Source organism: Esox lucius, chromosome 19 (genome assembly GCF_011004845.1).
Source record: "Esox lucius isolate fEsoLuc1 chromosome 19, fEsoLuc1.pri, whole genome shotgun sequence".
Taxonomy (NCBI): Eukaryota; Metazoa; Chordata; class Actinopteri; order Esociformes; family Esocidae; genus Esox; species Esox lucius.
This window is the reverse complement of record NC_047587.1, coordinates 2,987,917-3,013,586: the sequence shown is the minus strand read 5'-3', so window position 1 is coordinate 3,013,586 and position 25,670 is coordinate 2,987,917. Positions and strand designations below refer to the sequence as shown.

At 43.7% G+C, this 25,670-nt stretch overlaps 1 protein-coding gene across 6 annotated transcripts in view; it reads left to right on the top strand.

Annotated features, from left to right (window-relative positions):
• eps8l2 (EPS8 like 2) overlaps positions 1 to 24,076 on the top strand; it is a 49,264-nt gene extending 25,188 nt beyond the window's left edge. For 3 of the 6 annotated variants that reach the window (XM_029114977.2, XM_029114978.2, XM_029114974.2), the window contains 18 exons: positions 4,244 to 4,308; positions 5,521 to 5,682; positions 6,710 to 6,859; positions 7,196 to 7,275; positions 7,410 to 7,525; positions 11,708 to 11,781; positions 14,470 to 14,596; positions 15,306 to 15,394; positions 16,333 to 16,407; positions 17,915 to 18,063; positions 19,692 to 19,845; positions 19,937 to 19,971; positions 20,158 to 20,266; positions 21,309 to 21,449; positions 21,833 to 21,908; positions 22,144 to 22,327; positions 22,703 to 22,835; positions 22,943 to 24,076. In XM_029114977.2, the coding sequence (XP_028970810.1) occupies positions 4,244 to 4,308; positions 5,521 to 5,682; positions 6,710 to 6,859; positions 7,196 to 7,275; positions 7,410 to 7,525; positions 11,708 to 11,781; positions 14,470 to 14,596; positions 15,306 to 15,394; positions 16,333 to 16,407; positions 17,915 to 18,063; positions 19,692 to 19,845; positions 19,937 to 19,971; positions 20,158 to 20,266; positions 21,309 to 21,449; positions 21,833 to 21,908; positions 22,144 to 22,327; positions 22,703 to 22,835; positions 22,943 to 23,017 (1,994 nt within the window). In that variant the 3' untranslated portion in view covers positions 23,018 to 24,076. Of the gene's footprint in view, positions 1 to 4,026; positions 4,106 to 4,243; positions 4,309 to 5,520; positions 5,683 to 6,709; positions 6,860 to 7,195; positions 7,276 to 7,409; positions 7,526 to 11,707; positions 11,782 to 14,469; positions 14,597 to 15,305; positions 15,395 to 16,332; positions 16,408 to 17,914; positions 18,064 to 19,691; positions 19,846 to 19,936; positions 19,972 to 20,157; positions 20,267 to 21,308; positions 21,450 to 21,832; positions 21,909 to 22,143; positions 22,328 to 22,702; positions 22,836 to 22,942 lie in introns of those variants that run through there. The other 3 variants (XM_029114979.2, XM_029114975.2, XM_029114976.2) reach the window with 3 other exon arrangements.
• Positions 24,077 to 25,670: the final 1,594 nt, after the last annotated feature.

The window sequence follows — 25,670 nt, the reverse complement described above, 5'->3', positions numbered from 1 at the left end:
CCATACTTTATGAAATGTAAGCCATAATACCATGGTGTTAGAAATATAGATATACTACAGAGCCAGTAGTGGATGGATTCAGGCTGTGTGTTCCAGAGCCTAGGAGCAACCCTAGAGAGAGCCTTGTCCCCACAGCACTGCAACCCTAGAAAGGGCCTTGTCCCTACAGCACTGCAACCCTAGAGGGAGCCCTGTCCTAAAGCTCTACAACCCTACAGGAAGCCCTGTCCTAAAGCTCTACAACCCTACAGAAAGCCCTGTCCTAAAGCTCTACAACCCTACAGAAAGCCCTGTCCTAAAGCTCTACAACCCTACAGAAAGCATTGTCCTAAATCTCTACAACCTACAGAAAGCCCTGTCTCCAAAGCTCTGCAACCCTAGAGAAAGCCCTGTCTTAAAGTTCTACAACCCTACTGAAATCCCTGTCCCAAAGCTCTGCAACCCTAGAGAAAGTCCTAAAGCTCTACAACCCTACAGAAATCCCTGTCCTAAAGCTTTACAACCCTACAGAAATCCCTGTCCTAAAGCTTTACAACCCTACAGAAATCCCTGTCCCAATGCTCTACAACCCTAGAGAAAGCCCTGTCCTAAATCTCTACAACCCTACAGAAATCCCTGTCCCAAAGCTCTGCAACCCTAGAGAAAGGCCTAAAGCTCTACAACCCTACAGAAATCCCAGTCGCAAAGCTCTACAACCCTACAGAAAGCCTTGTCCTAAAGCTCTACAACCCTACAGAAATCCCTGTCCCAAAGCTCTGCAACCCTAGAGAAAGGCCTAAAGCTCTACAACCCTACAGAAATCCCAGTCGCAAAGCTCTACAACCCTACAGAAAGCCTTGTCCTAAAGCTCTACAACCCTACAGAAATCCCTGTCCCAAAGCTCTACAACCCTACAGAAATCCCAGTCGTAAAGCTCTACAACCCTACAGAAAGCCCTGCCCTAAAGCTCTACAACCCTAGAGAAATCCTAAAGCTCTACAACCCTAGAGAAAGCCCTGTCCTAAAGCTCTACAACCCTACAGAAAGCCCTGTCTCCAAAGCTCTACAACCCTACAGAAATCCCTGTCCTAAATCTCTACAACCCTACAGAAATCCCTGTCCCAAAGCTCTGCAACCCTAGAGAAATCCTAAAGCTCTGCAACCTTAGAGAAAGCCCTGTCCTAAAGCTCTACAACCCTACAGAAATCCCTGTCCCAAAGCTCTGCAACCCTAGAGAAAACCCTGTCCTAAAGCTCTACAACCCTACAGAAAGCCCTGTCTCCAAAGCTCTGCAACTTTAGAGAAAGCCCTGTCCTAAAGCTCTACAACCCTACAGAAATCCCAGCCGTAAATCTCTACAACCCTACAGAAATCCCTGTCCCAAAGCTCTGCAACCCTAGAGAAAGGCCTAACGCTCTACAACCCTACAGAAATCCCAGTTGCAAAGCTCTACAACCCTACAGAAACCCTTGTCCTAAAGCTCTACAACCCTAGAGAAAGCCCTGTCCTAAAGCTCTACAACCCTAGAGAAATCCTAAAGCTCTACAACCCTAGAGAAAGCCCTGTCCTAAAGCTCTACAACCTTAGAGAAAACCCTGTCTTAAAGCTCTACAACCCTACAGAAATCCCTGTCCCAAGTCTCTACAACCCTACAGAAATCCCTGTCCCAAGTCTCTACAACCCTACAGAAATCCCTGTCCCAAGTCTCTACAACCCTACAGAAAGCCCTGCCCTAAAGCTCTACAACCCTAGAGAAATCCTAAAGCTCTACAACCCTAGAGAAAGCCCTGTCCTAAAGCTCTACAACCCTACAGAAAGCCCTGTCTCCAAAGCTCTACAACCCTACAGAAATCCCTGTCCTAAATCTCTACAACCCTACAGAAATCCCTGTCCCAAACCTCTGCAACCCTAGAGAAATCCTAAAGCTCTGCAACCTTAGAGAAAGCCCTGTCCTAAAGCTCTACAACCCTACAGAAATCCCTGTCCCAAAGCTCTGCAACCCTAGAGAAAACCCTGTCCTAAAGCTCTACAACCCTACAGAAAGCCCTGTCTCCAAAGCTCTGCAACTTTAGAGAAAGCCCTGTCCTAAAGCTCTACAACCCTACAGAAATCCCAGTCGTAAATCTCTACAACCCTACAGAAATCCCTGTCCCAAAGCTCTGCAACCCTAGAGAAAGGCCTAACGCTCTACAACCCTACAGAAATCCCAGTTGCAAAGCTCTACAACCCTACAGAAACCCTTGTCCTAAAGCTCTACAACCCTAGAGAAAGCCCTGTCCTAAAGCTCTACAACCCTAGAGAAATCCTAAAGCTCTACAACCCTAGAGAAAGCCCTGTCCTAAAGCTCTACAACCTTAGAGAAAACCCTGTCTTAAAGCTCTACAACCCTACAGAAATCCCTGTCCCAAAGCTCTGCATCCCTAGAGAAAACCCTGTCCTAAAGCTCTACAACCCTACAGAAATCCCTGTCCCAAGTCTCTACAACCCTACAGAAATCCCTGTCCCAAGTCTCTACAACCCTACAGAAAGCCCTGTCCCAAAACTCTGGAACCCCACAGAAAGCCCTGTCCCAAAACTCTGGAACCCCACTGAAAGCCATGTCCCAAAGCTTTGCGACCTCGATCTGGGGACAGTGAAATGTCCTGCTACACCGGAGCAGAGAGAGCTAGTTGGTTGGTAGGGAATAAGGATGTCAGACAGATGTGGAGGGGCAAGGAAGTGAAGGGCTTTGTATGTCATCAGAAGGACCTTGTAGGTAATGAGTTGAGACACAGGGAGCCAGTGGAGATCATGGAGGATGGTGGTGATGTGCTGCCAGGACCTGGTGTGGGTGAGAAGACTGGCTGCAGAGGTTTGGACCATTGGAAACTCTTTGAAGGCGTGACAGAGGGCGGAGCTTAATTCAGAGAGTACAGAAGGGAAGGAAGGAAAGGAAGTTTGTCGGCCAGATTTAGTTTGTGAAGTAGAGGAGTTTTACTGCTTATGGGAGCTCGTAGTGCAAACCAGAGTAATGAACTGAATGACAGTGCTTGGTTGAAGGGGGAGAAGGCATCAGAGGTTCATATGTATGTATTTACATTATCATTGCATTATTATCATTTGTCATAAGATCATCTGTTCTCCCAATCAGTGTCTCACAAAGACACAGTGGATTAAACAAAAATCTTAAATTTGGACGCATCAGACCAAAGGATTTCTAATACGTTTCTTGGCCCAAGCAAGTCTCATTTTATTACTGGTGTCCTTTGGTAGTGGTTTCTTTGTAGCAATTCAACCATGAAGGCCTGATTCACCCACTCTCCTCTGGACAGTTGATGTTGAGACGTGTCTGTAACTTGAACTCTTTTATTTGGGCTGCAATCTGAGGTGCAGTTAATTGATTTCTGAGGCTGGTAACTCTAATGAACTTCTCCACAGCAGTGGAAACTGGGTCTTTCTTTCCTCTGGCGGTTTTCATCAGGCCCAGTTTCACACTGGATGGTTTTTGCAACAACACTTTTTCATGTTGACTGACAGCCTGGATTGACTTACTTGAAGTAAAAATGGACTGTTGTTTCTCTTTGCTCATTTGAGCTGTTCTTTTCATAATATGAACTACTACAGTACAGACATGATGATGGTTGTCTTTATACCAACCTTACCTTGTCACACGCATTAAGAAGTAAAGAAATTCCTCAAATTAACTATAAATAAGGCAAACCTGTCAATTGAAATGCATTCCAGGTGACTGCCTCTTGAAGCTGGTTGAGAGAATTCCAAGTGTTTGCAAAGAGTCATCAAGGCATCAAGGGTGGCTACTTTGAAGAATCTAAAATATTAAGTGTGTGTGTGTGTGTGTGTGTAAAGTAATACTGGGTGTGTGTGTTTGTGCACGTCCATACACTGGATTTACCCCTGTGTGTGTGTGTGTGTGTACAGTAATACTGGGTGTGTGTGTTTGTGCACGTCCATACCCTGGATTTACCCTTCTGTGTGTGTGTGGTGTGTGTGTGTTAGTGCATTCTTCGTTAACAGTAACCCTTCCACTTCCTTATGGTCCTAATTACCTGCTGACTAACATAAATGTCCACCTACACGACGCACACATTAACACAGAGTCCAGAGCAGCTCAGCATGTGGACCGCAGGTCAGTGTCACAGGAAGGAAGGAGTCTTCCTCTTCTCCGACTCGTTTTAACCCTCTTGACTGTGGATCTCACGCTGTAACCGAGGAGCTGTTTCTGTTTGTTGCCGGAAGGTCACTGTCCTGTCTGTTTTCGTTACAGAGCAACGGAAGAAGTACTCCAACTCCAATGTTATCATGCAGGAGACGTCTCAGTATCATGTGGAGGTGAGAAGTGCTTCCCCTCTCGTTCTCCGTCTGTTAAGAAAGTGCTCCTTTACCAGGCCTTTTAATCCTCCATCTTTAAATCCTCCGTCTCTTGATATTACAATCGAGAGGTCTGCTCTGTCCCAATGTTGGTAGATGTTGGTTTAACTCGTTTCTTTGAACTCAAATGGGACCTTCAGAGGACGCTAACACACCTCTATGATGTGTGTAGAGACGGGTTGCGTCCATTACCTCAAAGGCAAAGGTTGTCTGGTACCTACATGGTTAATATTTGATGGTGTGCCATTTAAGGGCACAGGGTTGTAAAAATAGCCAGAAAAATGTCAGGAAACGGGGTACTTTAGCATAAACAATGTGAATAGAGAGCTTTCATGAATTTTAACAACAGTAGGTCTTTGATTGTAAAACTCTTTTTAGGTGACATTTCAGTAGATAATTTGTGTCCCTTTAAGCTGCACTTTTTAGCAGGACAGTTAATTGTAGTGCCAGCAAATATGCTGTTTTGAACTTTGAACCCTGTGAATCAGTGGTTGAATTTTTTTTGATTATTTTAGATATGTAACTATTATCAGACCACATGGCACATCAATCACAGATAACACATCCACGCACACACACACGCGCACACACTCGCACACACACACACGTCCACACACACACAAACACACACCCATACACACCCATGCACACACACACTTGCACACACACACGCACAGACACACACACACGCACACACACACACACACACACACACACACACACACACATACACCCATGCACACACACACACGTCCACACACACACATACACCCACGCACACACACACCCAGCCACACACACTCTTGGTTTCCGTGGTCAGACTGAACGTTTTTTGGCCAGGAACAATCAGCTAGCACTTATATCATCAATATAGTCAAAACAAGGTGATACATAGTCAGAAATACACATAGAACATTCACTGACATGGATGGGAAACATGCTGGTGAGAGCACCTCACAGGTACACTGGTCTTAGTAGTAATCAGGGGAAACTGAGGTAAAAGATTAGTGTTATTATTGTTATTAAACCTTTCTTTAAAAAAGGAACTAAGACTGGTCTCTTTTACAGCTGAGCCCCGAGTGTACATGTTTATACATACAATTTATGTTCAATGATTAAAAAAACTGAGTACAGAAAAAAAGACCCACTCTAACCAACCCCGCCCGTCTCCAGCACCTGTCCACCTTTGTTATGGACAAGACAGAGTCCATCGCTACAGTGGACGATGCCATCCGGAAGCTGGTGCTGCTGGACTCCAAAGACAAGATCTGGACCCAGGAGGTTCTGCTGCAGGTCACTGATAAGGCAGTACGACTGTTGGATGTCGATACTCAGGTAGGACTGGAATAACACACACACACTCACACATAAACACACACGCACACACAAACACACACACACGCACACATAAACACATTAAATCACACACATAAACACACACTCATAAACACACACACACACTCAACAAAATAACACAGACACGGATGATCACGTTCTTCACTTTTATAAAAAGGTACGGCACCACAATTAACCGTGAGTGGAGGGTGGAAACGATCAACCTGAATAGACACCATGATGACTCATTTAAAACAGGTGTGAGGGTGTGTTGTGTGTGTTGTGTGTGAGGGTGTGTTGTGTGTGAGGGTGTGTTGTGTGTGTTGTGTGTGAGGGTGTGTTGTATGTGAGGGTGTGTTGTGTGTGAGGGTGTGTTGTGTGTGTTGTGTGTGAGGGTATGTTGTGTGTGAGGGTGTGTTGGGTGTGTTGTGTGTGAGGGTGTGTTGGGTGTGAGGGTGTGTTGGGTGTGTTGTGTGTGAGGGTGTGTTGGGTGTGAGGGTGAAAGCACCAAGGGTTTTGGGACCAGGCTGGAAGTCAGGTTGTCAGGTAGAGGACCCCCCCCCACCACCACGGGGAGTTCATTTCAGTTTGCAGCAGAATGTGATTTGAGATCACATCAACAGTTTTTTAACAACAGAAACCTGCGAAAACATCCTGTGTGGGACAGCTGGCGGTTATGAAAAGCTCAGGGAGCTTTTATTCATACTTATTTTTAAATCCTATTTCATTTGATTTATTTTTGTGCATTTCTTGGGAGAACATTTTTTATTTATTTTTTTACAATAATTTGTGTTTTATCAGTCCCACATTTCGTTATATATTTTTTTCAAGCACTTTAAAATGCATCATGTGTAAGATCTGCAATTTATAAATAATGTTTGATTTGCCGTGTTGAGAAAAATCTGATGAGACAAAGGAAATATGTAAGTAGTAACAGGACTGGGCGTGAATTCCCTCTGTCCTCCTCTAATCCCTCTGCTACTCCCCGCCCCCCCCCCCCCCCCCCCCCCCCCCCCCACGCCTATAGGAGGAGCTGGAGAACTTCCCCCTGTCTACAATCCACCACAGCCAGACAGTGTTGAACCAGACCAGGTATCCCTCTGTCCTGCTGCTGGTTTGCCAAGACAACGACCAGCACCGGCCTGACATACACTTCTTCCACTGTGACGAGGTGGAGGTGAGTCTGATGTCATCAATACGAGACGTCTGTCCCCACCCACTTAAATCTCCCGTGACCCTTTCCATTTCCTCGCATTTTGACAAAAGATTATGATTTTGGGGAGGCGGTGCTTGGAGGCGGGGTGACCTGGGGTGGGTCAGGAGTCCAATCCGTCGTTCTAGTGCACATGTACCGCTGTAGCATGGACTCAAATCTGACCTACTGCTCTTCCAGGAAAAACCCTCCCTTCCAACTTTCCCTTTTCTCTCTAATAAAGCATGAAAATGTCTGAAAAATGTGTACCTAAAAAAATCCTGTCCTGAGCCAATCATGTTCCCTGTGTGTTTCCTGCAGGCAGAGCTGGTCCATGCAGACATTGACAGCGCCCTGGGTGACAACAAACATGGGAAGAAGATGCGTCCACAGACCTTGAAGTAAAGAAATAAATCTATTATTGGGAGGAAGACCTATATCAGTGTCTCCCTCAGTGACGTTTATGAAGGGACTTCTGGACGATGGTTAGTGTTTCTCTCTGAGAATCCTCTCCTCTCTCCTGTCCTTCTGTAAGGGTGAACCAGGAGAAGATGAAGCGTCACAGAGAGACCATCATCCCTCCGTCCTCGTCCCCAAAAGGCCCTGGCCCCGGGGTCAAGGGTCGTGTGGCTGCCATGGACATGGGACAGGGTGAGACTACCAAACACACAAATTAACATATAAAAGCACACACACACACACACACACTTTTTGAATTGGCTATTTTAATTGGGGACACTAAAGGTGACAATTTTTTTTTTTAAATAGTCCAATTCTTAACCTTACCTTAACCCTAGCCCTAATGCCTGACACTGATTCTAACCCTTACCCCAATTGTTATTTTTTCCAATAACCTAAAACTTAAACCAAGAAAAAAACGAATTCAAGCTGTCGACATGCCCATTTAACATAATTATTATAAAATAAAATTCTAACCATGTAAATACAAACCCGATTCCAAAAAAGTTGGGACACTGTACAAATTCTGAGTAAAAAAGGAATGGAATAATATACAAATCTCATAAACTATTTAATTCACAATAGAATGTAGATAACATATCGAATGTTGAAAGTGAGACATTTTGTGATGTCATTTTGGATTTCATGAGAGCTACACATTCCAAAAATGTTGGGACAGGTAGCAATAAGAGGCCAGAAAAGTTAAATGTACAGATAAGGAACAGCTGGAGGACCAATTTGCAACTTATTATGTCAATTGGCAACATGATTGGGTATAAAAAGAGCCTCTCAGAGTGGCAGTGTCCTTTAGAAGTCAAGATGGGCAGAGGATCACCAATGCTGCGGCAAAAAATAGTGGAGCAATATCAGAAAGTTTCTCAGAGAAAAATTGCAAAGAGTTTGAAGTTATCATCATCTACAGTGCATAATATCATCCAAAGATTCAGAGAATCTGGAACAATCTCTGTGCGTAAGTGTCAAGGCCGGAAAACCATACTGGATGCCCGTGATCTTCGGGGCCTCAGACGGCACTGCATCACATACAGGAATGATACTGTAATGGAAATCACAACATGGGCTCAGGAATACTTCCAGAAAACATTGTTGGTGAACACAATCCACCGTGCCATTTCCGGCTAAAACTCTATAGGTCAAAAAAGAAGCCGTATTTAAACCGGATCCAGAAGCGCAGGCGTTTTCTCTGGGCCAAGGATCATTTAAAATGGACTGTGGCAAAGTGTAATAGTGTTCTGTGGTCAGACAAATCAAAATTTGAAGTTCATTTTGGAAAACTGGGACGCCATGTCATCCGGACTAAAGAGGACAAGGACAACCCAAGTTGTTATCAGCGCTCAGTTCAGAAGCCTGCATCTCTGATAGTATGGGGTTGCATGAGTGCGTGTGGCGTGGGCAGCCTACACATCTGGAAAGACACCATCAATGCTGACAGTTATATCCAAGTTCTAGAACAACATATGCTCCCATCCAGACGTCGTCTCTTTCAGGGAAGACCTTGCATTTTCCAACATGACAATGCCAGATCACATACTGCATCAATTACAATGTCATGGCTGCATAGAAGAAGGATCCAGGTACTGAAATGGCCAGCCTGCAGTCCAGATCTTTCACCCATAGAAAACATTTGGCGCATCATAAAGAGGAAGGTGCGACAAAGAAGACCTAAGACAGTTGAGCAACTAGAAGCCTGTATTAGACAAGAATGGGACAACATTCCTATTCATAAACTTGAGCAACTTGTCTCCTCAGTCCCCAGACGTTTGCAGTCTGTTATAAAAAGAAGAGGGGATGCCACACAGTGGTAAACATGGCCTTGTCCCAACTTATTTGAGATGTGTTGATGCCTTGAAATTTTAAATCAACTTATTTTCCCCTTAAAGTGATACATTTTCTCAGTTTAACATTTGATATGTCATCTATGTTGTATTCTGAAAAAAATATTGAAATTTGAAACTTCCACATCATTGCATTCTGTTTTTATTCACAACTGTACAGTGTCCCAACTTTTTTGGAATCGGGTTTGTATAAAATATGTTTGTTATTAAGGCATATTAATTACATTGAGTCTTTAAAAAGCAATAATGAACCTGCAAATTGGAAATGGGGAGGGAAGAAAATAATAATGCAAAATCTTTTGGGGATTATCAGTTGCTGTTTTACTTCCTGAACCATCGGGTGTGAGATGGAATATCCTCAGTCATTGGATGCTAGGTTGTCCTGCCTTAAAGCTCTTTCGCTGATTTAACTAAAGGTCAGTTTGTGGTGGAGTGATACGTCTCAATGAGCATAGTACTGCTAATCTGAGTCTCCTGGAGCGATAGGAAGTTGTTTTATCATTCTAGCGAAAAACTTTGATTTCTATTGAATTTAATTAGAAAAACATGATAACATTTTGTAAATGTAAATCAGGATGGATATTAATGAGAGCAGTGCATCTGGAAATTAGCAAGATTATCTGTGGCCACCAGTTATATGAAGACAGTAACTCCCATTATTCTTAAATAGGATGGTGCAAATAGGATGGTGCAAGTATTTGATACAATGCCGATTTTGCAGGTTTTCCCACTTACAAAGCATGTAGAAGTGTGTCATTTTTATCATAGATACTCTTCAACTGTGAGTGACGGAATCTAAAACAAAAATCCAGAAAATCACATTGTATGATTTTTAAGTAACTAATTAGCATTTTATTGCATGACATAAGTATTTGATACATCAGAAAAGCAGAACTTAATATTTGGTACAGAAACCTTTGTTTGCAATTACAGAGATCATACGTTTCCTGTAGTTCTTGACCAGGTTTGCACACACTGCAGCAGGGATTTTTGCCCACTTCTCCATACAGACTTTCTCCAGATCCTTCAGGTTTCGGGGCTGTCGCTGGGCAATACAGACTTTCAGCTCCCTCCAAAGATTTTCTATTGGGTTCAGGTCTGGAGACTGGCTAGGCAACTCCAGGACCTCGAGATGCTTCTTACGGAGCCACTCCTTAGTTGCCCTGGCTGTGTGTTTCGGGTCGTTGTCATGCTGGAAAACCCAGCCACAACCCATCTTCAGTGCTCTTACTGAGGGAAGGAGGTTGCTGGCCAAGATCTAGTGATACATGGCCCCATCCATCCTCCCCTCAATACGGTGCAGTCGTCCTGTCCCCTTTGCAGAAAAGCATCCCCAAAGAATGATGTTTCCACCTCCATGCTTCACGGTTGGGATGGTGTTCTTGGGGTTGTACTCATCCTTCTTCTTCCTCCAAACACAGCGAGTGGAGTTTAGACCAAAAAGTAATTGGTCATTGACAAACTTCAGACTGGCCTGGACATGCGCTGGCTTGAGCAGGGGGACCTTGCGTGCTACTTAGCCTCAGGTGTTCAGGGGTGAGTAGTTATATTAATTATGTCCAAAAAGAGTCCCGGTGTAGAAAAGTTGGGTAAGAGGTCAACAGATAAATATTGCGTTGGTAAAACTCTAAAATAGAAATTTGACCAATTAGTTTATATCGAGTAAATTCGAAAAAGTTTGGCAGGTAGCCAGGTAGGTAACAGCAAGCGGAGTACAGCACGTCAACAATCCCACAATCCCACAATCCATGACGGCGTCGCTGTAACTAATGGTTTTCTTTGAGACTGTGGTCCCAGCTCTTTTCAGGTCATTGACCAGGTCCTGCTGTGTAGTTCTGGGCTGATCCCTCACCTTCCTCATGATCATTGATGCCCCAAGGTGAGATCTTGCATGGAGCCCCAGACCGAGGGAGATTGACCGTCATCTTGAACTTCTTCCATTTTCTAATAATTGCTTATGCAGGTCTACAATTGTATCCCTGTATCCTTACACAGCTCTCTGGTTTTGGCCATTGTGTAGAGGTTGGAGTCTGTTTGATTGAGTGTGTGGACAGGTGTCTTTTATACAGGTAACGAGTTCAAACAGGTGCAGTTAATACAGGTAATGAGTGGAGAACAGGAGGGCTTCTTAAAGAAAAACTGACAGGTCTGTGTGAACCGGAATTCTTACTGGTTGGTAGGTGATCAAATACTTATGTCATGCAATAAAATGCAAATTGATTATTTAAAAATCATACAATGTGATTTTCTGGATTTTTGTTTTAGATTCTGTCTCTCACAGTTATGGGTATTGGAAAAAACAACACTATAGTATCCATTAAGGCATTGAAAGATTGTTCATTATGAAATATTGAATACCGCAACAAGCATTATACAAGGACCTACTATTTACTGTTCATGGGCCCTTCATGCTGATAGGTTATATGCAACTATTCACTTATATTTTCCATTGTATTGATTTTTTTTCCTGTGTGTGTCCTTGTGTGTGTGTCCTTGTGTGTGTGTGTGTGCGTGTTGGAAGTAGAGAGACGAGGTTCAACACAGCAAGACCCAGAGTCTCATGAGAAACTGGCCCAGCGCATCGAGAAGGACGTGGTGGGTGTCTCATCATCACATTGTATTCAGACTTACATTCAAAGACACACAGCTGTCATCATTTCAATATAATTTCAATATCGTCCTAATATCATCACAATATCATCACAATATTATCATAATATAATCATAATATCATCACATTATCATCACATTATCTTCATTATATCATCATTATATAATCACAATATTAGCACAATATCATCATAATATTATCACAATATAATCACTGTATCATCACAAATATCATCATAATATCAACACAATATCATCATTATAACATCACAGTATCATCATAATATAATCACAATATCATCATAATATCAACACAATATCATAATAATATAATCATCCTCATCTCAATAGGAAAACAGAAGCCACACATCATTCATACTTACAGTTGTGCTCATAAGTTTGCATCACCCTGGCAGAAAATGTGACATTTTGCAATTGATTTTGAAAATATGACTGATCATGCAAAAAAACTGTCTTCTATTTAAGGATAGTGATCATATGAAGCCATTTATTATCACATAGTTAGAGTTAAATTAGAGGTGAATTTCCCACACCTGTGGCTTTAAATTGCAATTAGTGTCTGTGTACAAATAGTCAATGAGTTTGTTAGCTCTCAGGTGGATACACTGAGCAGGCTAGACACTGAGCCATGGGGAACTGTCAAAAGACCTGTGTAACAAGGTAATGGAACTTAATAAAGAAAGAAAATGATATAAAAAGATATCCAAAGCCTTGCAAATGCCAGTCAGTACTGTTTAATCACTTATTAAGATGTGGAAAATTCGGGGATCTTTTGATACCAAGTCAAGGTCAGGTAGACCAAGAAAGATTTCAGCCAAAACTGCAAGAAGAATTGTTCAGGAGACAAAGCAAAAACCACAGGTAACCTCAGGTGATATACAGGCTTGTCTGGAAAAAGATGGTGTGGTTGTTTCAAGGAGCACAATATGACAACCATTAAGCACAACATTGAGCTGCATGGTTGAGTTGCCAGAAAGAAGCCTTAACTGCGTCAATGCCACAAAAAGCCTGGTTACAATATGCCAGACAGCACCTTGACACGCCTCACAGCTACTGGCACATTTGGTGTGACGAGACCAAAATAGAGCTTTACGGTCACAACCATAAGCGCTATGTTTGGAGAAGGGTCAACAAGGCCTATGGTGAACAGAATACCATCCCCACCGTGACGCATGGTGGTGGCTCACTGATGTTTTGGGGGGGGTGAGCTCTAAAAGCACAGGGAATCTTGTGAACATTGATGGCAAGATGAAGGCAGCATTTTAAACAGGGTTCAGTTCATTTTGTTCTTTGTTGCCATGTTTTTTTTATGATTGTACCATTATGATCTACAGTTGAATGTGAATCCCAATAAGAAATAAAAGGTGTGTTTTTCCTGCTCATTCATGTTTTCTCTACAAATGGTACATGTATTACCAATTCTCCAAGGGTATGCAAATTTTTGAGCACAACTGTACCTTCCACTGTAGATGCCCCAGTCTCTTTGACAGTCTCTGTAAGACGCTTATCTGAGGGTTTAGGAAAGTCCTCCCTACCCAGAGTATATTGCAACAGAAAGGCACTGGTCACCAGGGCTGTCATTTAACTCAGTGGTTCCCAACCAGTGGTGATCAGCTTATCGTCTCAGTGTGTTTGTCTCTCTGTGGTGAGTCTGAAGCCTTCACAAGCTTCTTTTATCATATTGCGTTGGAACATTACTGGAATGATCAATAACAGCCCTTGTTTAAGTAGATTTTCTGCTGATACCAGGAACCCAAAACTGGGATTTCAGGACTACCTGGGACCTTATTGAAGGAACACACAGTCATACTCTAACTATTCTGAACACGCTTCACTTAGAGCTCTACACCACTATGTCTCTGGTCCACATCGGATTCTGTTTGATCACCACTATGTCTCAGGTCCACATCGGATTCTGTTTGATCACCACTATGTCTCTGGTCCACATTGGATTCTGTTTGATCACCACTGTCTCTGGTCCACATCAGATTCTATTTGATCACCACTATGTCTCAGGTCCACATCGGATTCTGTTTGATCACCACTATGTCTCAGGTCCACATCGGATTCTGTTTGATCACCACTATGTCTCAGGTCCACATCGGATTCTGTTTGATCACCACTATGTCTCAGGTCCACATCGGATTCTGTTTGATCACCACTATGTCTCTGGTCCACATCGGATTCTGTTTGATCACCACTATGTCTCAGGTCCACATCGGATTCTGTTTGATCACCACTATGTCTCAGGTCCACATCGGATTCTGTTTGATCACCACTATATCTCTGGTCCACATCGGATTCTGTTTGATCACCACTGTCTCTGGTCCACATCAGATTCTATTTGATCACCACTATGTCTCAGGTCCACATCGGATTCTGTTTGATCACCACTATGTCTCAGGTCCACATCGGATTCTATTTGATTACCACTGGTGCTTAGTTCCAGATCGGGTCCTGTTTGATCACTCCTGGGTCTCAAATCTGTCTGGATCCGACCATGGCTGTACCCTTTAGCTTTGTTAGACTAATTTAAGGCACATTTGTTGACTTGATGTTCTAGGCAAGTGTAGACCAAACCTCGCAGCGTGGCTGTGGATATTCATCAGTTATTTATCCTCTTGATTTCTTCCACTCTCTCTCCTCGTGCAGCAAATCCTGAACTGTTCCCTGGATGACATTGAGATCTTTGTGGCTCGTCTGCAGAAGGCTGCAGAGGCATTCTCTCAGCTCCGCCAGCGCAACAAGAGTAAGAAGAATAAGAAGAGAGCTCCTGCAGGTCTGTCTGTCTCCTCCTCTTCTTATGTCGCCACGGAAACAACCACCTCACTGACAACACTGACATTCCCTGTTTCTACCCTGTGACGGTGTTGTCTGTTGCCAGGCAATACCTGTATTATAAGCTTATGCTACCTTCTCTCGTTTCCAACTATTTTTTGTTTTTTTTTGTCTGGGACAACATTCCACATCCATACAGCGTTGTCTATTTTTCCATTTTGTCTTAATTTGCCTTTAGGACATGAAACATGGTATTGTACCATTGGTCCGTAGCTAAGCTCTCATACTATAGACAGAAAACTCCCTGCTGACAAAATTCATCTGGTGTACTTAATCTGTGCTATATACCAATATCATCTTGTTTTAATTCAAGGCTTTGGGTCAGACTCAGCCCAACCAATTTCACCTGTGACTTCATCAGTTCAGAATGTTAAATGTCTTCCGTATTAATCTTGTCCGTTGCAAAGTGTTGGCCTGAATTCTAGAGTTCTGTTAGCACAACTAATAAGACCTGAACCTCTGGAGATTAGCCCAACAGTAGAGCTTCTCGGGCAACCTGTGGTGACTTCATTGGCTGTGTTTGTAGACCTTGCCCCCTGAACTCCGCCTTGGTTAAAGCCCCCATGGTATCAACATGGTTACACCATGGTTACCCTGTAGGAGGCTGTGTGCGGTCATGGAGGTGCTCATTGTCGGGATGTTTGTTGCAGAGGGAATGCTGACCCTGAGGGCCAAGCCCCCCTCCGAGGCTGAGTTTGTTGATAGCCTACAGAAACTGAAGCTGTCCTTCAACCTGCTGGTGAGTTGAGTTCCCCCCCATACCCACGTGGTCCTGTTCATTTGAGTTCCCCCCCATACCCACGTGGTCCTGTTCATTTGAGTTCCCACCATACACACACGGTCCTGTTAATTTGAGTTCCCCCAATACCCACGTGGTCCTGTTCATTTGAGTTCCCACCATACACACATGGTCCTGTTCATTTGAGTTCCCACCATACACACATGGTCCTGTTCATTTGAGTTCCCACCATACACACATGGTCCTGTTCATTTGAGTTCCCACCATACACACATGGTCCTGTTCATTTGAGTTCCCCCAATACCCACATGGTCCTGTTCATTTGAGTTCCCACCATACACACATGGTCCTGTTCATTTGAGTTCCCACCATACACACATGGTCCTGTTAATTTGAGTTCTCCTCATACACACACGGTCCTGTTCATTTGAGTTCCCACCATACACACGTGGTCCTGTTCATTTGAGTTCCCACCATACACACACGGTCCTGCTCATTTGAGTTCCCACCATACACACACGGTCCTGCTCATTTGACATGAAGTGTGTCCTAAAGAGTGGACCTGCGACCCAATGAACCCTGGTTTTGCCATCCCAAAGCTACGGTGATCCTTGAAGATGCTGTCCAAGGTTTTTGTGGAGCCAAAAAAGATAATTGAAAATGCTGGTGGTCTGGGCTGTGTGGAACTGACTGTGTGTGTCTGTTACTCTGCTCCCTCTGACTGTGTGTGTCTGTTACTCTGCTCCCTCTGACTGTGTGTGTCTGTTACTCTGCTCCCTCTGACTGTGTGTGCCTGTTACTCTGCTCCCTCTGACTGTGTGTGTCTGTTACTCTGCTCCCTCTGACTGTGTGTGTCTGTTACTCTGCTCCCTCTGACTGTGTGTGTCTGTTACTCTGCTCCCTCTGACTGTGTGTGTCTGTTACTCTGCTGCCTACAGGCCAAGCTGAAGAAGCACATCCAGAATCCCAGTGCTGCTGAACTGGTTCACTTTCTCTTTGGCCCCCTCGAACTGGTGAGAACCATACATGACCACACACACACACTCTGTCGACATACATACACACGCGCACACACACACACACACACACATAAACACTGATTGACAAATGAATTCCCTAAGGAGAACTCTTTCAAGAACCCTTTTGTGTTCTATAACCTTTTCAGGTTTAATATATAGAACCCTTTTCTGTGCATCACAGATGTTTCTGCATGAACCCAAATCAGTTCTTTAAAAGGTTCACTTTTTAATTGTGGGGTAACAAAATAAACAGGAACGTGTTTTTAAAAGTTTTCATGCACATTTTTATTTTCTTTAAAGCTAAATCTAAATAAAACACACAAATCAAACCCCGCAACTCGGGAAATAAAACATACTAATTATAATTAGTATTAAAAAGGCCTTGGTGACTGTGTAACTCTCAGTATAACCCATGTTAGATGTCAGTGTGCTGTGTTCCTGTGTATTTATGGAGGCATTAAGAGAGACCACACTGTTGACCCAAGAGTTCAGCTCTCAGACATTTATTGTTGTGAGTTAGTCTTCAACATACCCAACCCTTCATTGTCATTGTGGACATAATACACACTAACAAGCACAAGCCTTTCATGGAACCAACCAAATCAGAACAACACACACTCACCTACACACACACATACACACACGCTACTAACTAGATTTGGGGCGGGTAACATAAGGGCAGGGGGTGACGGTTGATTCAATACCACATGTGGTTGGTTTGAGTATAATATAGAAAATAAATTTTATGGGATTTTGAAAACCCTCCAGTTCACTCTTTAACATTTAAAACCCGATCCAAACGAACTTTCCTTTTCTGGACCCCATATTGATTTTGATAAACAAATCACTTATACGTGTGTCTGTGTATGTTCGTGTGTTTGTGTGTGTGTGTGTGTGTGTCTGTGTCTGTGTATGGGTGTGTGTTTGTGTGTGTGTGTCTGTGTGTGTGTGTGTCTGTGTGTGTTTGTGTGTGTGTGTATGTTTGTGTGTGTGTGTGTGTGTGTGTATGTTTGTGTGTGTTTGTGTGTGTGTGTGTGTGTGTGTTTGTTTGTGTGTGTGTGTGTGTGTGTATATGTTTGTGTGTGTTTGTGTGTGGGTGTGTGTGCAGCTTAGTTGAATTTCAAAATCCCAGTGTGGCCTGAATCGAACCGTTTACCTCTGAACCAGACTGTGGCTTTAGCTTCACCAATACTGAACAGGTGCAGTAATTACCAATACCCATCGATAGCCCCACCCCTTACCTGACTCCTCCCTACTTACCAGTCAGTTCCATGTTCAGTAAACACAGTGAACACATACCTGACTCCTCCCTGGATACCAGTCAGTTCCATGTTCAGTAAACACAGTGAACACATACCTGACTCCTTGTTTTTTTACTTGGACAGGAACCTGCCTGAGACCGGTTTGGTCCAGAACTTGCCCCTCCGTTGCCTCTACTCATCCATCTATCTATCAATAGCCTGTACAGCTGGGTATATAACCTCTGACCTTTAACCTCTAGGTGCTCCAGTCCTGTGGTGGTCCAGAACTCCCTCGATCTGTGCTGTCTCCTCACCTGTCCAAAGATGCTGTAGACTTCCTCAGGGGTCATCTGACACCGAAAGAGATGACCATTTTTGAACTGCTGGGAGAAGGATGGACACGACCCAGGTGTGTGTGGTGTGTGTGGTGTGTGTGGTGTGTGTGGTGTGTGTGGTGTGGGTGGTGTGTGTGGTGTGTGTGGTGTGTGTGGTGTGTGTGGTGTGTGTGGTGTGTGTGTGCAAACCCATGAGAAAACACAGACACATAAGGTCAGGACCATTTCTAAGCGGTTGATTAGCGCCCCCAAAATCAGATTTTCCTTCGGGTCCCCAGAAGGCTAGAGCAGGCCCAGCACATTGTGGTTGTGGTTATGCAGGAACAGAAGATTGACCCATTTCCAGAACAATGACTCTCCTTCCCTGTAGAGCTGACTGTTTAAGAGTGTCCTCTCCTTCTCTGTAGATCTGACTGTTTAAGAGTGTCCTCTCCTTCTCTGTAGATCTGACTGTTTAAGAGTGTCCTCTCCTTCTCTGTAGATCTGACTGTTTAAGAGTGTCCTCTCCTTCTCTGTAGATCTGACTGTTAAAGAGTGTCCTCTCCTTCTCTGTAGATCTGACTGTTAAAGAGTGTCCTCTCCTTCTCTGTAGATCTGACTGTTTAAGAGTGTCCTCTCCTTCTCTGTAGATCTGACTGTTTAAGAGTGTCCTCTCCTTCTCTGTAGAGCTGACTGTTAAATAGTGTCCTCTCCTTCTCTGTAGATCTGACTGTTAAAGAGTGTCCTCTCCTTCTCTGTAGATCTGACTGTTTAAGAGTGTCCTCTCCTTCTCTGTAGATCTGACTGTTAAAGAGTGTCCTCTCCTTCTCTGTAGAGCTGACTGTTAAAGAGTGTCCTCTCCTTCTCTGTAGATCTGACTGTTTAAGAGTGTCCTCTCCTTCTCTGTAGAGCTGACTGTTAAAGAGTGTCCTCTCCTTCTCTGTAGATCTGACTGTTTAAGAGTGTCCTCTCCTTCTCTGTAGATCTGACTGTTAAAGAGTGTCCTCTCCTTCTCTGTAGATCTGACTGTTTAAGAGTGTCCTCTCCTTCTCTGTAGAGCTGACTGTTAAAGAGTGTCCTCTCCTTCTCTGTAGATCTGACTGTTAAAGAGTGTCCTCTCCTTCTCTGTAGATCTGACTGTTTAAGAGTGTCCTCTCCTTCTCTGTAGAGCTGACTGTTAAAGAGTGTCCTCTCCTTCTCTGTAGATCTGACTGTTAAATAGTGTCCTCTCCTTCTCTGTAGATCTGACTGTTAAAGAGTGTCCTCTCCTTCTCTGTAGATCTGACTGTTAAATAGTGTCCTCTCCTTCTCTGTAGATCTGACTGTTAAAGAGTGTCCTCTCCTTCTCTGTAGAGCTGACTGTTAAAGAGTGTCCTCTCCTTCTCTGTAGATCTGACTGTTAAAGAGTGTCCTCTCCTTCTCTGTAGATCTGACTGTTAAAGAGTGTCCTCTCCTTCTCTGTAGATCTGACTGTTTAAGAGTGTCCTCTCCTTCTCTGTAGAGCTGACTGTTAAAGAGTGTCCTCTCCTTCTCTGTAGATCTGACTGTTAAAGAGTGTCCTCTCCTTCTCTGTAGAGCTGACTGTTAAAGAGTGTCCTCTCCTTCTCTGTAGATCTGACTGTTTAAGAGTGTCCTCTCCTTCTCTGTAGAGCTGACTGTTAAAGAGTGTCCTCTCCTTCTCTGTAGAGCTGACTGTTAAAAAGTGTCCTCTCCTTCTCTGTAGAGCCGACTGGCCGCGGGACCAGTGTTGTCCCCCCTACTTCCCCAAGTTCAGGAACGGGTGGGAACCACCAGCAGATCTTTTTAAGACATCTCCATGGGAGACAGAGGGATCAGGGACACCCCATGCCCCCATGTCCCCCCACAAGAATGAGAAGGTGAGGAGTGGAAATATGTGAGGGTGGTGGCTAGCTGTCCATTGGTAGTTCATTTTCTTCTGCTTCACTGACCTGAAAACTCTCTCAACAGTTCTTTGGCACTCACTCCTCAAGCTCATCAAATGGGTGAGTGGAGTGACATTATGTATTATATTATTGAGTTGTAGTTATAATATTATAGTATTAATGGATGGATGAGTTGAGGCTCTTCGTTGTTATGAAAATTGACCCATGTTACTGTTTAATTTCAGAATGTATATTACATTGCTGAGTATTCCTTTAAATTATAATTATTTCGCTGTTATATTTTAGGTCACACAACGATCTGCCCCCTTTGACCGCTAAATATGCCAAGATCCGCTACCCCTTCGTGGCCCGTAATGCCAACGAGCTTTCAGTACTGCAGGACGAGGTGCTTAAGGTATGGAATAGTGGAATAATGACACCACATCACATATTTATCCACAGTATTCAGCATTACCTCAGGAAGTAGTGGTGCTGTGCTGCCCCCTCCGCTTCAAACATCCATAGTCTACCCCATAGTAGGGGTCCGGAGGGGTCATAGGTCAGGGGGGGTCGTAGGTTGTAGTCCATGGTCAGGGGAGTCAGTTGGCCGATATATTCCATGCTATAAACCTACAATGAATACAATATGAGACCCCTTTCAAGTTCAGCGATTTGTCTGTTTTCTGTTTTGGTCCTATTTCATGGTGACATTTGGATGGAAATCTTTTGAAAAACTCGATCTAAAATCCCAGGGCTGCGTTCTGCACTCCTGTTCTAGTGCACTGATAGAATTCAGTCAAATTCAAAACCATTTAAACATCTGTTTATATTCTGAAGTGCACCAATTGTTTTAGCCTGTCAAAATGAAGGCTTGAGACGTCTTTAAAACGTCAGTCAGCTTTCTGTGCACATTCTTCCCATAATTCTGGAGCTAGTGGAACAAGTTTTCGTATCTTGCACACCTGGCTCATCCACTGGTGTATTCAGCATGATCCAAAGACATTGTCTGCCTCCCTGGTCAAACCCCTGAGGCTGGCGTCCTACATTCTTGTGTGTATTGCGTAATAATGGGCTATTTTTAAACAGTATAGGTGGTGCTTTCAAATGTGGTCACATTATCGGTTAAACAGAACTAGTTGTCAAATAACATTATCTAAACGTATCAGAGTTCCCGCTTTTCAGCAATTTATCCAGATAATCCGGAACTCTAGGGGTCAATGGTCTGAACATTCTGGTTCCGATTGCTCAGTAAATCCAGGCTTCCCTAGGATATGCTAACACAGTATATGTGATAGTAACATTATTTGTAATTCAGTAAATTGTAAACCTGTGGCGGTCGCTGCCCTGCTATCACACATCATTTAAGTCCTGAGACGTGGGTGACCTCGGCTACAACCACCAGGGGACATTTTTCAGGGCGTGGCCCGTGAACTGTGGTGACATGGAGTGATTTGCAGGTGATGGCGTTGCAGGTCTTGGAGGACGACAAGCAGTGGTGGAAGCTGAGGAACAGGAGCGGTCAGTCGGGATATGTACCCTACAACATCCTGGACCTGGTGGATGAATCGGAGAGCGTGGCTGACCCCCTGTACAGCCAGGTAATCCCGTACACACGCTCACCTGTCAGGATACCCTACACTGTCTTCAAAAACAATTTCAGTGTACTAACTACACGGTAAAAAAGAATGCAAAAGAACTGCGCTAACCTCCTGATGACATGGTAATACCTACCGTGTATGCCAACGTTCTCCTACATCTATGTCTTTTTTCTTGTATGTGTGTGTCCCTGTTTTACTTTCCTAAAAGAAAAACAGAGGAAGGTTTTGGGTCAGGGATGGAATTAGGGTTAGTTAGGGTTACGTATAGTTGAGGCATGAAGGTTCAATTATTGAGGTTATTTTTTTCATGGTACTGAATAGCTGGTCCTCACTTTAATAGAACCAATGTGTGTGTGTGTGTGTGTGTGTGTGTGAACCCACAGCCTGCCTACAGAAGCACATCTCCCACCAGCCCACTCGGTCCAGGGGATAGCTTCGGAATGGGCCGCCTCAAGGATCGTGAGTCTCTTGCACCTTAACTTTAATTCACGACCAAATAAATCCATCTTAGCTCTAATTTCTTCCTGTACAACCAGCCGTACATGGCTGTTTGTTTCAGCTCCAGGTCTTTGTGAGTTTTCTCATCTTAGCTAAGAAGAGCTTAGCGCACGTATAAATATTAGGTCTTTAACACATACTTTCCTTGACTCACCGTTTCTGTCTCTCCATGTCTGTTTCTTCTTCACTCCGTCAGCTCGAACACAGCATATTAATCTGTTGAATGATGAGTTGTTGAAGAAGATCACTGCCGATAAGATGCAGCCCCCGCCCCGAAACTTCCGGCTGGAGCGCCCCTCCGGCAGCTCAATCCCCCTGACCTTTGACTCCAGCCCTCCGCAAGTCACAGCCTGGCTCAAAAACAAGGGATTCCAAACAACGTGAGTGCCCAGACATTTCTTCATCTTTACAAGGATGTAGAGTGTCTGAGTACAGAGCATTGTGGGTAATATAGTCTCTGGTCTCTACAGGATGGTGGGGTGTTGGGTATTGAGCATTGTGGGTAATGTAGTCTCTGGTCTGTACAGAAAGGTGGAGTGTTGGGTATTGAGCATTGTGGGTAATGTAGTCTCTGGTCTATACAGAAAGGTGGAGTGTTGGGTATTGAGCAGTGTGGGTAATGTAGTCTCTGGTCTGTACAGAAAGGTGGAGTGTTGGGTATTGAGCATTGTGGGTAATGTAGTCTCTGGTCTGTACAGAAAGGTGGAGTGTTGGGTATTGAGCATTTTGGGTAATGTAGTCTCTGGTCTCTGCAGGACGGTGGAGTGTCTAGGTATCCTGACGGGTGCTCAGCTATTCTCACTGAACAAAGAGGAGCTGAAGGCGGTATGTGGAGATGAGGGCTCCAGGGTCTACAGTCAGATCACTGTGCAAAAAGCCCAACTAGAGGTCTGTACACAACACACGCAGTCTGGTTAACGTACATACATTAGATGTGCCAAAAAGCCTTATTTGTTGGGAGGTTCTAAAGGAAACCCTGGCTGACTGTTTTTCAGAAGAGCAGCGGAGACTCTGAGCTCAAGGAGATCATGAAACGACAGCAAGAAAAGATCAGTGCCAGCAAGGACTGATCCAGGCCTGCCCATTTGTCTGTCATACAATCACAGGCCAGACTGGCTGACTGTCAACCAATGACAGTCCAGCATTGATGGTCACCATACCAACCAGTCTTTCTTTTCCCACAGCACCTGCCCTTTCACCAACCAGCAGCTTTTTATCAATCAACAGTCAATATTGGTATATACTATAAACTATTGTCATATCCATTTTTTTAATTGTGTATTTATTTTTATTGTTAGTGAATGCATAGCCGCGGGAAGATGACTGAACAGGATATCTGAGTAGTGCATCAGGCTTGTTTCTGCAACGCAGTTCTCCTCTTTCTTTAGCATGACTCGTGAATCATATAGCGAATCATATAGCGAATCATATAGCTAGTCTGATTACCAGAGAATATGAAGCAGAAATGTAACCATCAAGGCCTTGCCAGGACCTCTTCTTCTCGCGGCTATGAGGGAATATATGTGTACTTCTTCCTTTAAATAGTCTCCGCTAAGTACTTATGTTGCTTTTGCTGTTGTGCCTCAATGTGTCTGACTTTGTGTTTCCATGTGTATGTGTGTGTGTGTGTGTGTGTGTGTGTGTGTGTAAGTGTATGAAAGCATTGTGCGCATCTTCACGCGTACTTGCATGCATCAAGGGTATGATTTGTGCATGTTTCACCTGGAGTGATTTCTTGAGGTATATTATAGTAAAGTCTAATGGAAAACTGTATAAACAATATATTGATCAATATATATGTTGATGTTTGCATAACCTTGATTATTATTACAATTCCACATTGCTAGGCTAACGTGCGTCCTGTTTTGATCTCGTGCTGACACTGTCCCGCTTTCGACCGTCCGAACCGGTCCGAGACAGTGGGCTCAATCAGAATGTGAATCTACAGCCCAGGGAATGTCTAATGGCACCCCCAAACCGCTAAAATGCAATCATTCCGTTGTACATTGGTTGTCTCTGTGCCACAGTCCGACTATAGTCATTATACGTTATAATATTAACCCAATCGATCTTAATGTTCTGAGTCCGTGTGCATCCCTCTCCAATAATAAAACCCAGTCTGGAAAACATGATGTCTGTGGTCCCATTAGGAATCCTGGTGGTGCAATCCTGTTCAAGCAGAGCCTGCACAGTACATTGTATGAACTTTAAATGTGTGTAGTGTGTACAATGCAATTGGCAGATCTTTTAGCTGATTTCCATGTAGTGCTTATTGTTCCTCACTCAAAACCTTCCTTTTCGAATTTTTTTTGGAAAGAAAAGTAAAAGGTGCGATGGTCTCTCAATTTTTTTTGGAGCTGTATATGTAAATATTCGTACACGCCATTAGTAGAGTAATGTCACCGCTCTTACTCGATTGCTTTTGCCTTGCTCTGAAACAACGCAGGACGCACCCCCAGCGACCCCCAGTGCTTCTCTGCGGTACTTTTCCGTCGAGCGCATTAACTTAGGGGATGTTTCTTGTTAAGGAGCTAAGCTACATAACTACTACAAAGTAAGGTGATCCCTAAAATAAAATAAAAAGCTCAACAATGGAATGAATAGAGCAGGCTTCCCCATTAAAGTTAACTATTTTGTCTGTCCTATAAAAAAAATGTTGTGCACATTTTAATTTAAGGGGGAATCCTGGTTGGTAACTTTTAACAAAACTGGCCTCTGGTTGTTTGGCAGGCCCGCCCTTGATGAACAATTACCACCTAAGCGCTAACAAAAGGTGTGTTTAGCAAATTCCAACAGTTACACCCTGTTATATAACAATATAAAAAATGAAGTTGGTCATGTTATAAAACATTATTTTATCCTTCTAAGGCACAGGTGTCGAACCGGTTCCACAAAGGGCCGAGTGTCTGCAGGTTTTTGGTTTTTCCTATAAATTGGTTCCTAGTTCATACCTACACAACCAGGTGAGGGTAGAAACTAACCAATCAGTGGCCTAATTAACCAATCAAGTACAAGGTGAGAGCGAAAACCTGCAGACACTCGGCCCTCCGTGGAACCGGTTTGACACCTCTGTTCTAAGGGAACGACTCGTGTTAGTCCCTCATGACCGGAGATGGCCTCGTTTTTTTCTTAAAGTCTGGGAAACTTTCACAGGGACGATGAAGAATCCTTTCAGTGAGTACAGAAAATCATCCAACAAGCGGCCGTAGAGAACATTGTAATCACATCAGCAGACCGCCATACCAATGGGAGTTTATATAACGCGTCAAGGATAGGGATTGCAGTTAGAAGGTTTCTAATGCTTCTGGACTGCGGTCATTTAAAGGGGGATTGAGCTCATGAGTGGGCTAGAAATTATGGTACAAACAATCCCAAACCAGCCCCTCTGCCATAGTCCAACACAGTTGCCCAGAGTGCCCTCAATATTGACGTGTTGCTGAAGAATCTAAGGATGACATCGGCGGAGTGGCTAGCTTTTATAGACGCACCAACTTCGGGACACTCGTAACTTAAATGATGCAATGCATGATCCACATTTAATAATTTAAACGAGCATGATAAATGTACAAATCCGTTTAAGAATAAATAAATATTTGACCTATTCATAACTGCATTGACAGTCGAGCATTAATTGCGTAGTGGCGCACGCGAAAGCATCCTTAAGGCAGGTTTACCTGCATACGATATTTACTTGCTCTTGAGTTTTTAGCAGTACCGAGTGTA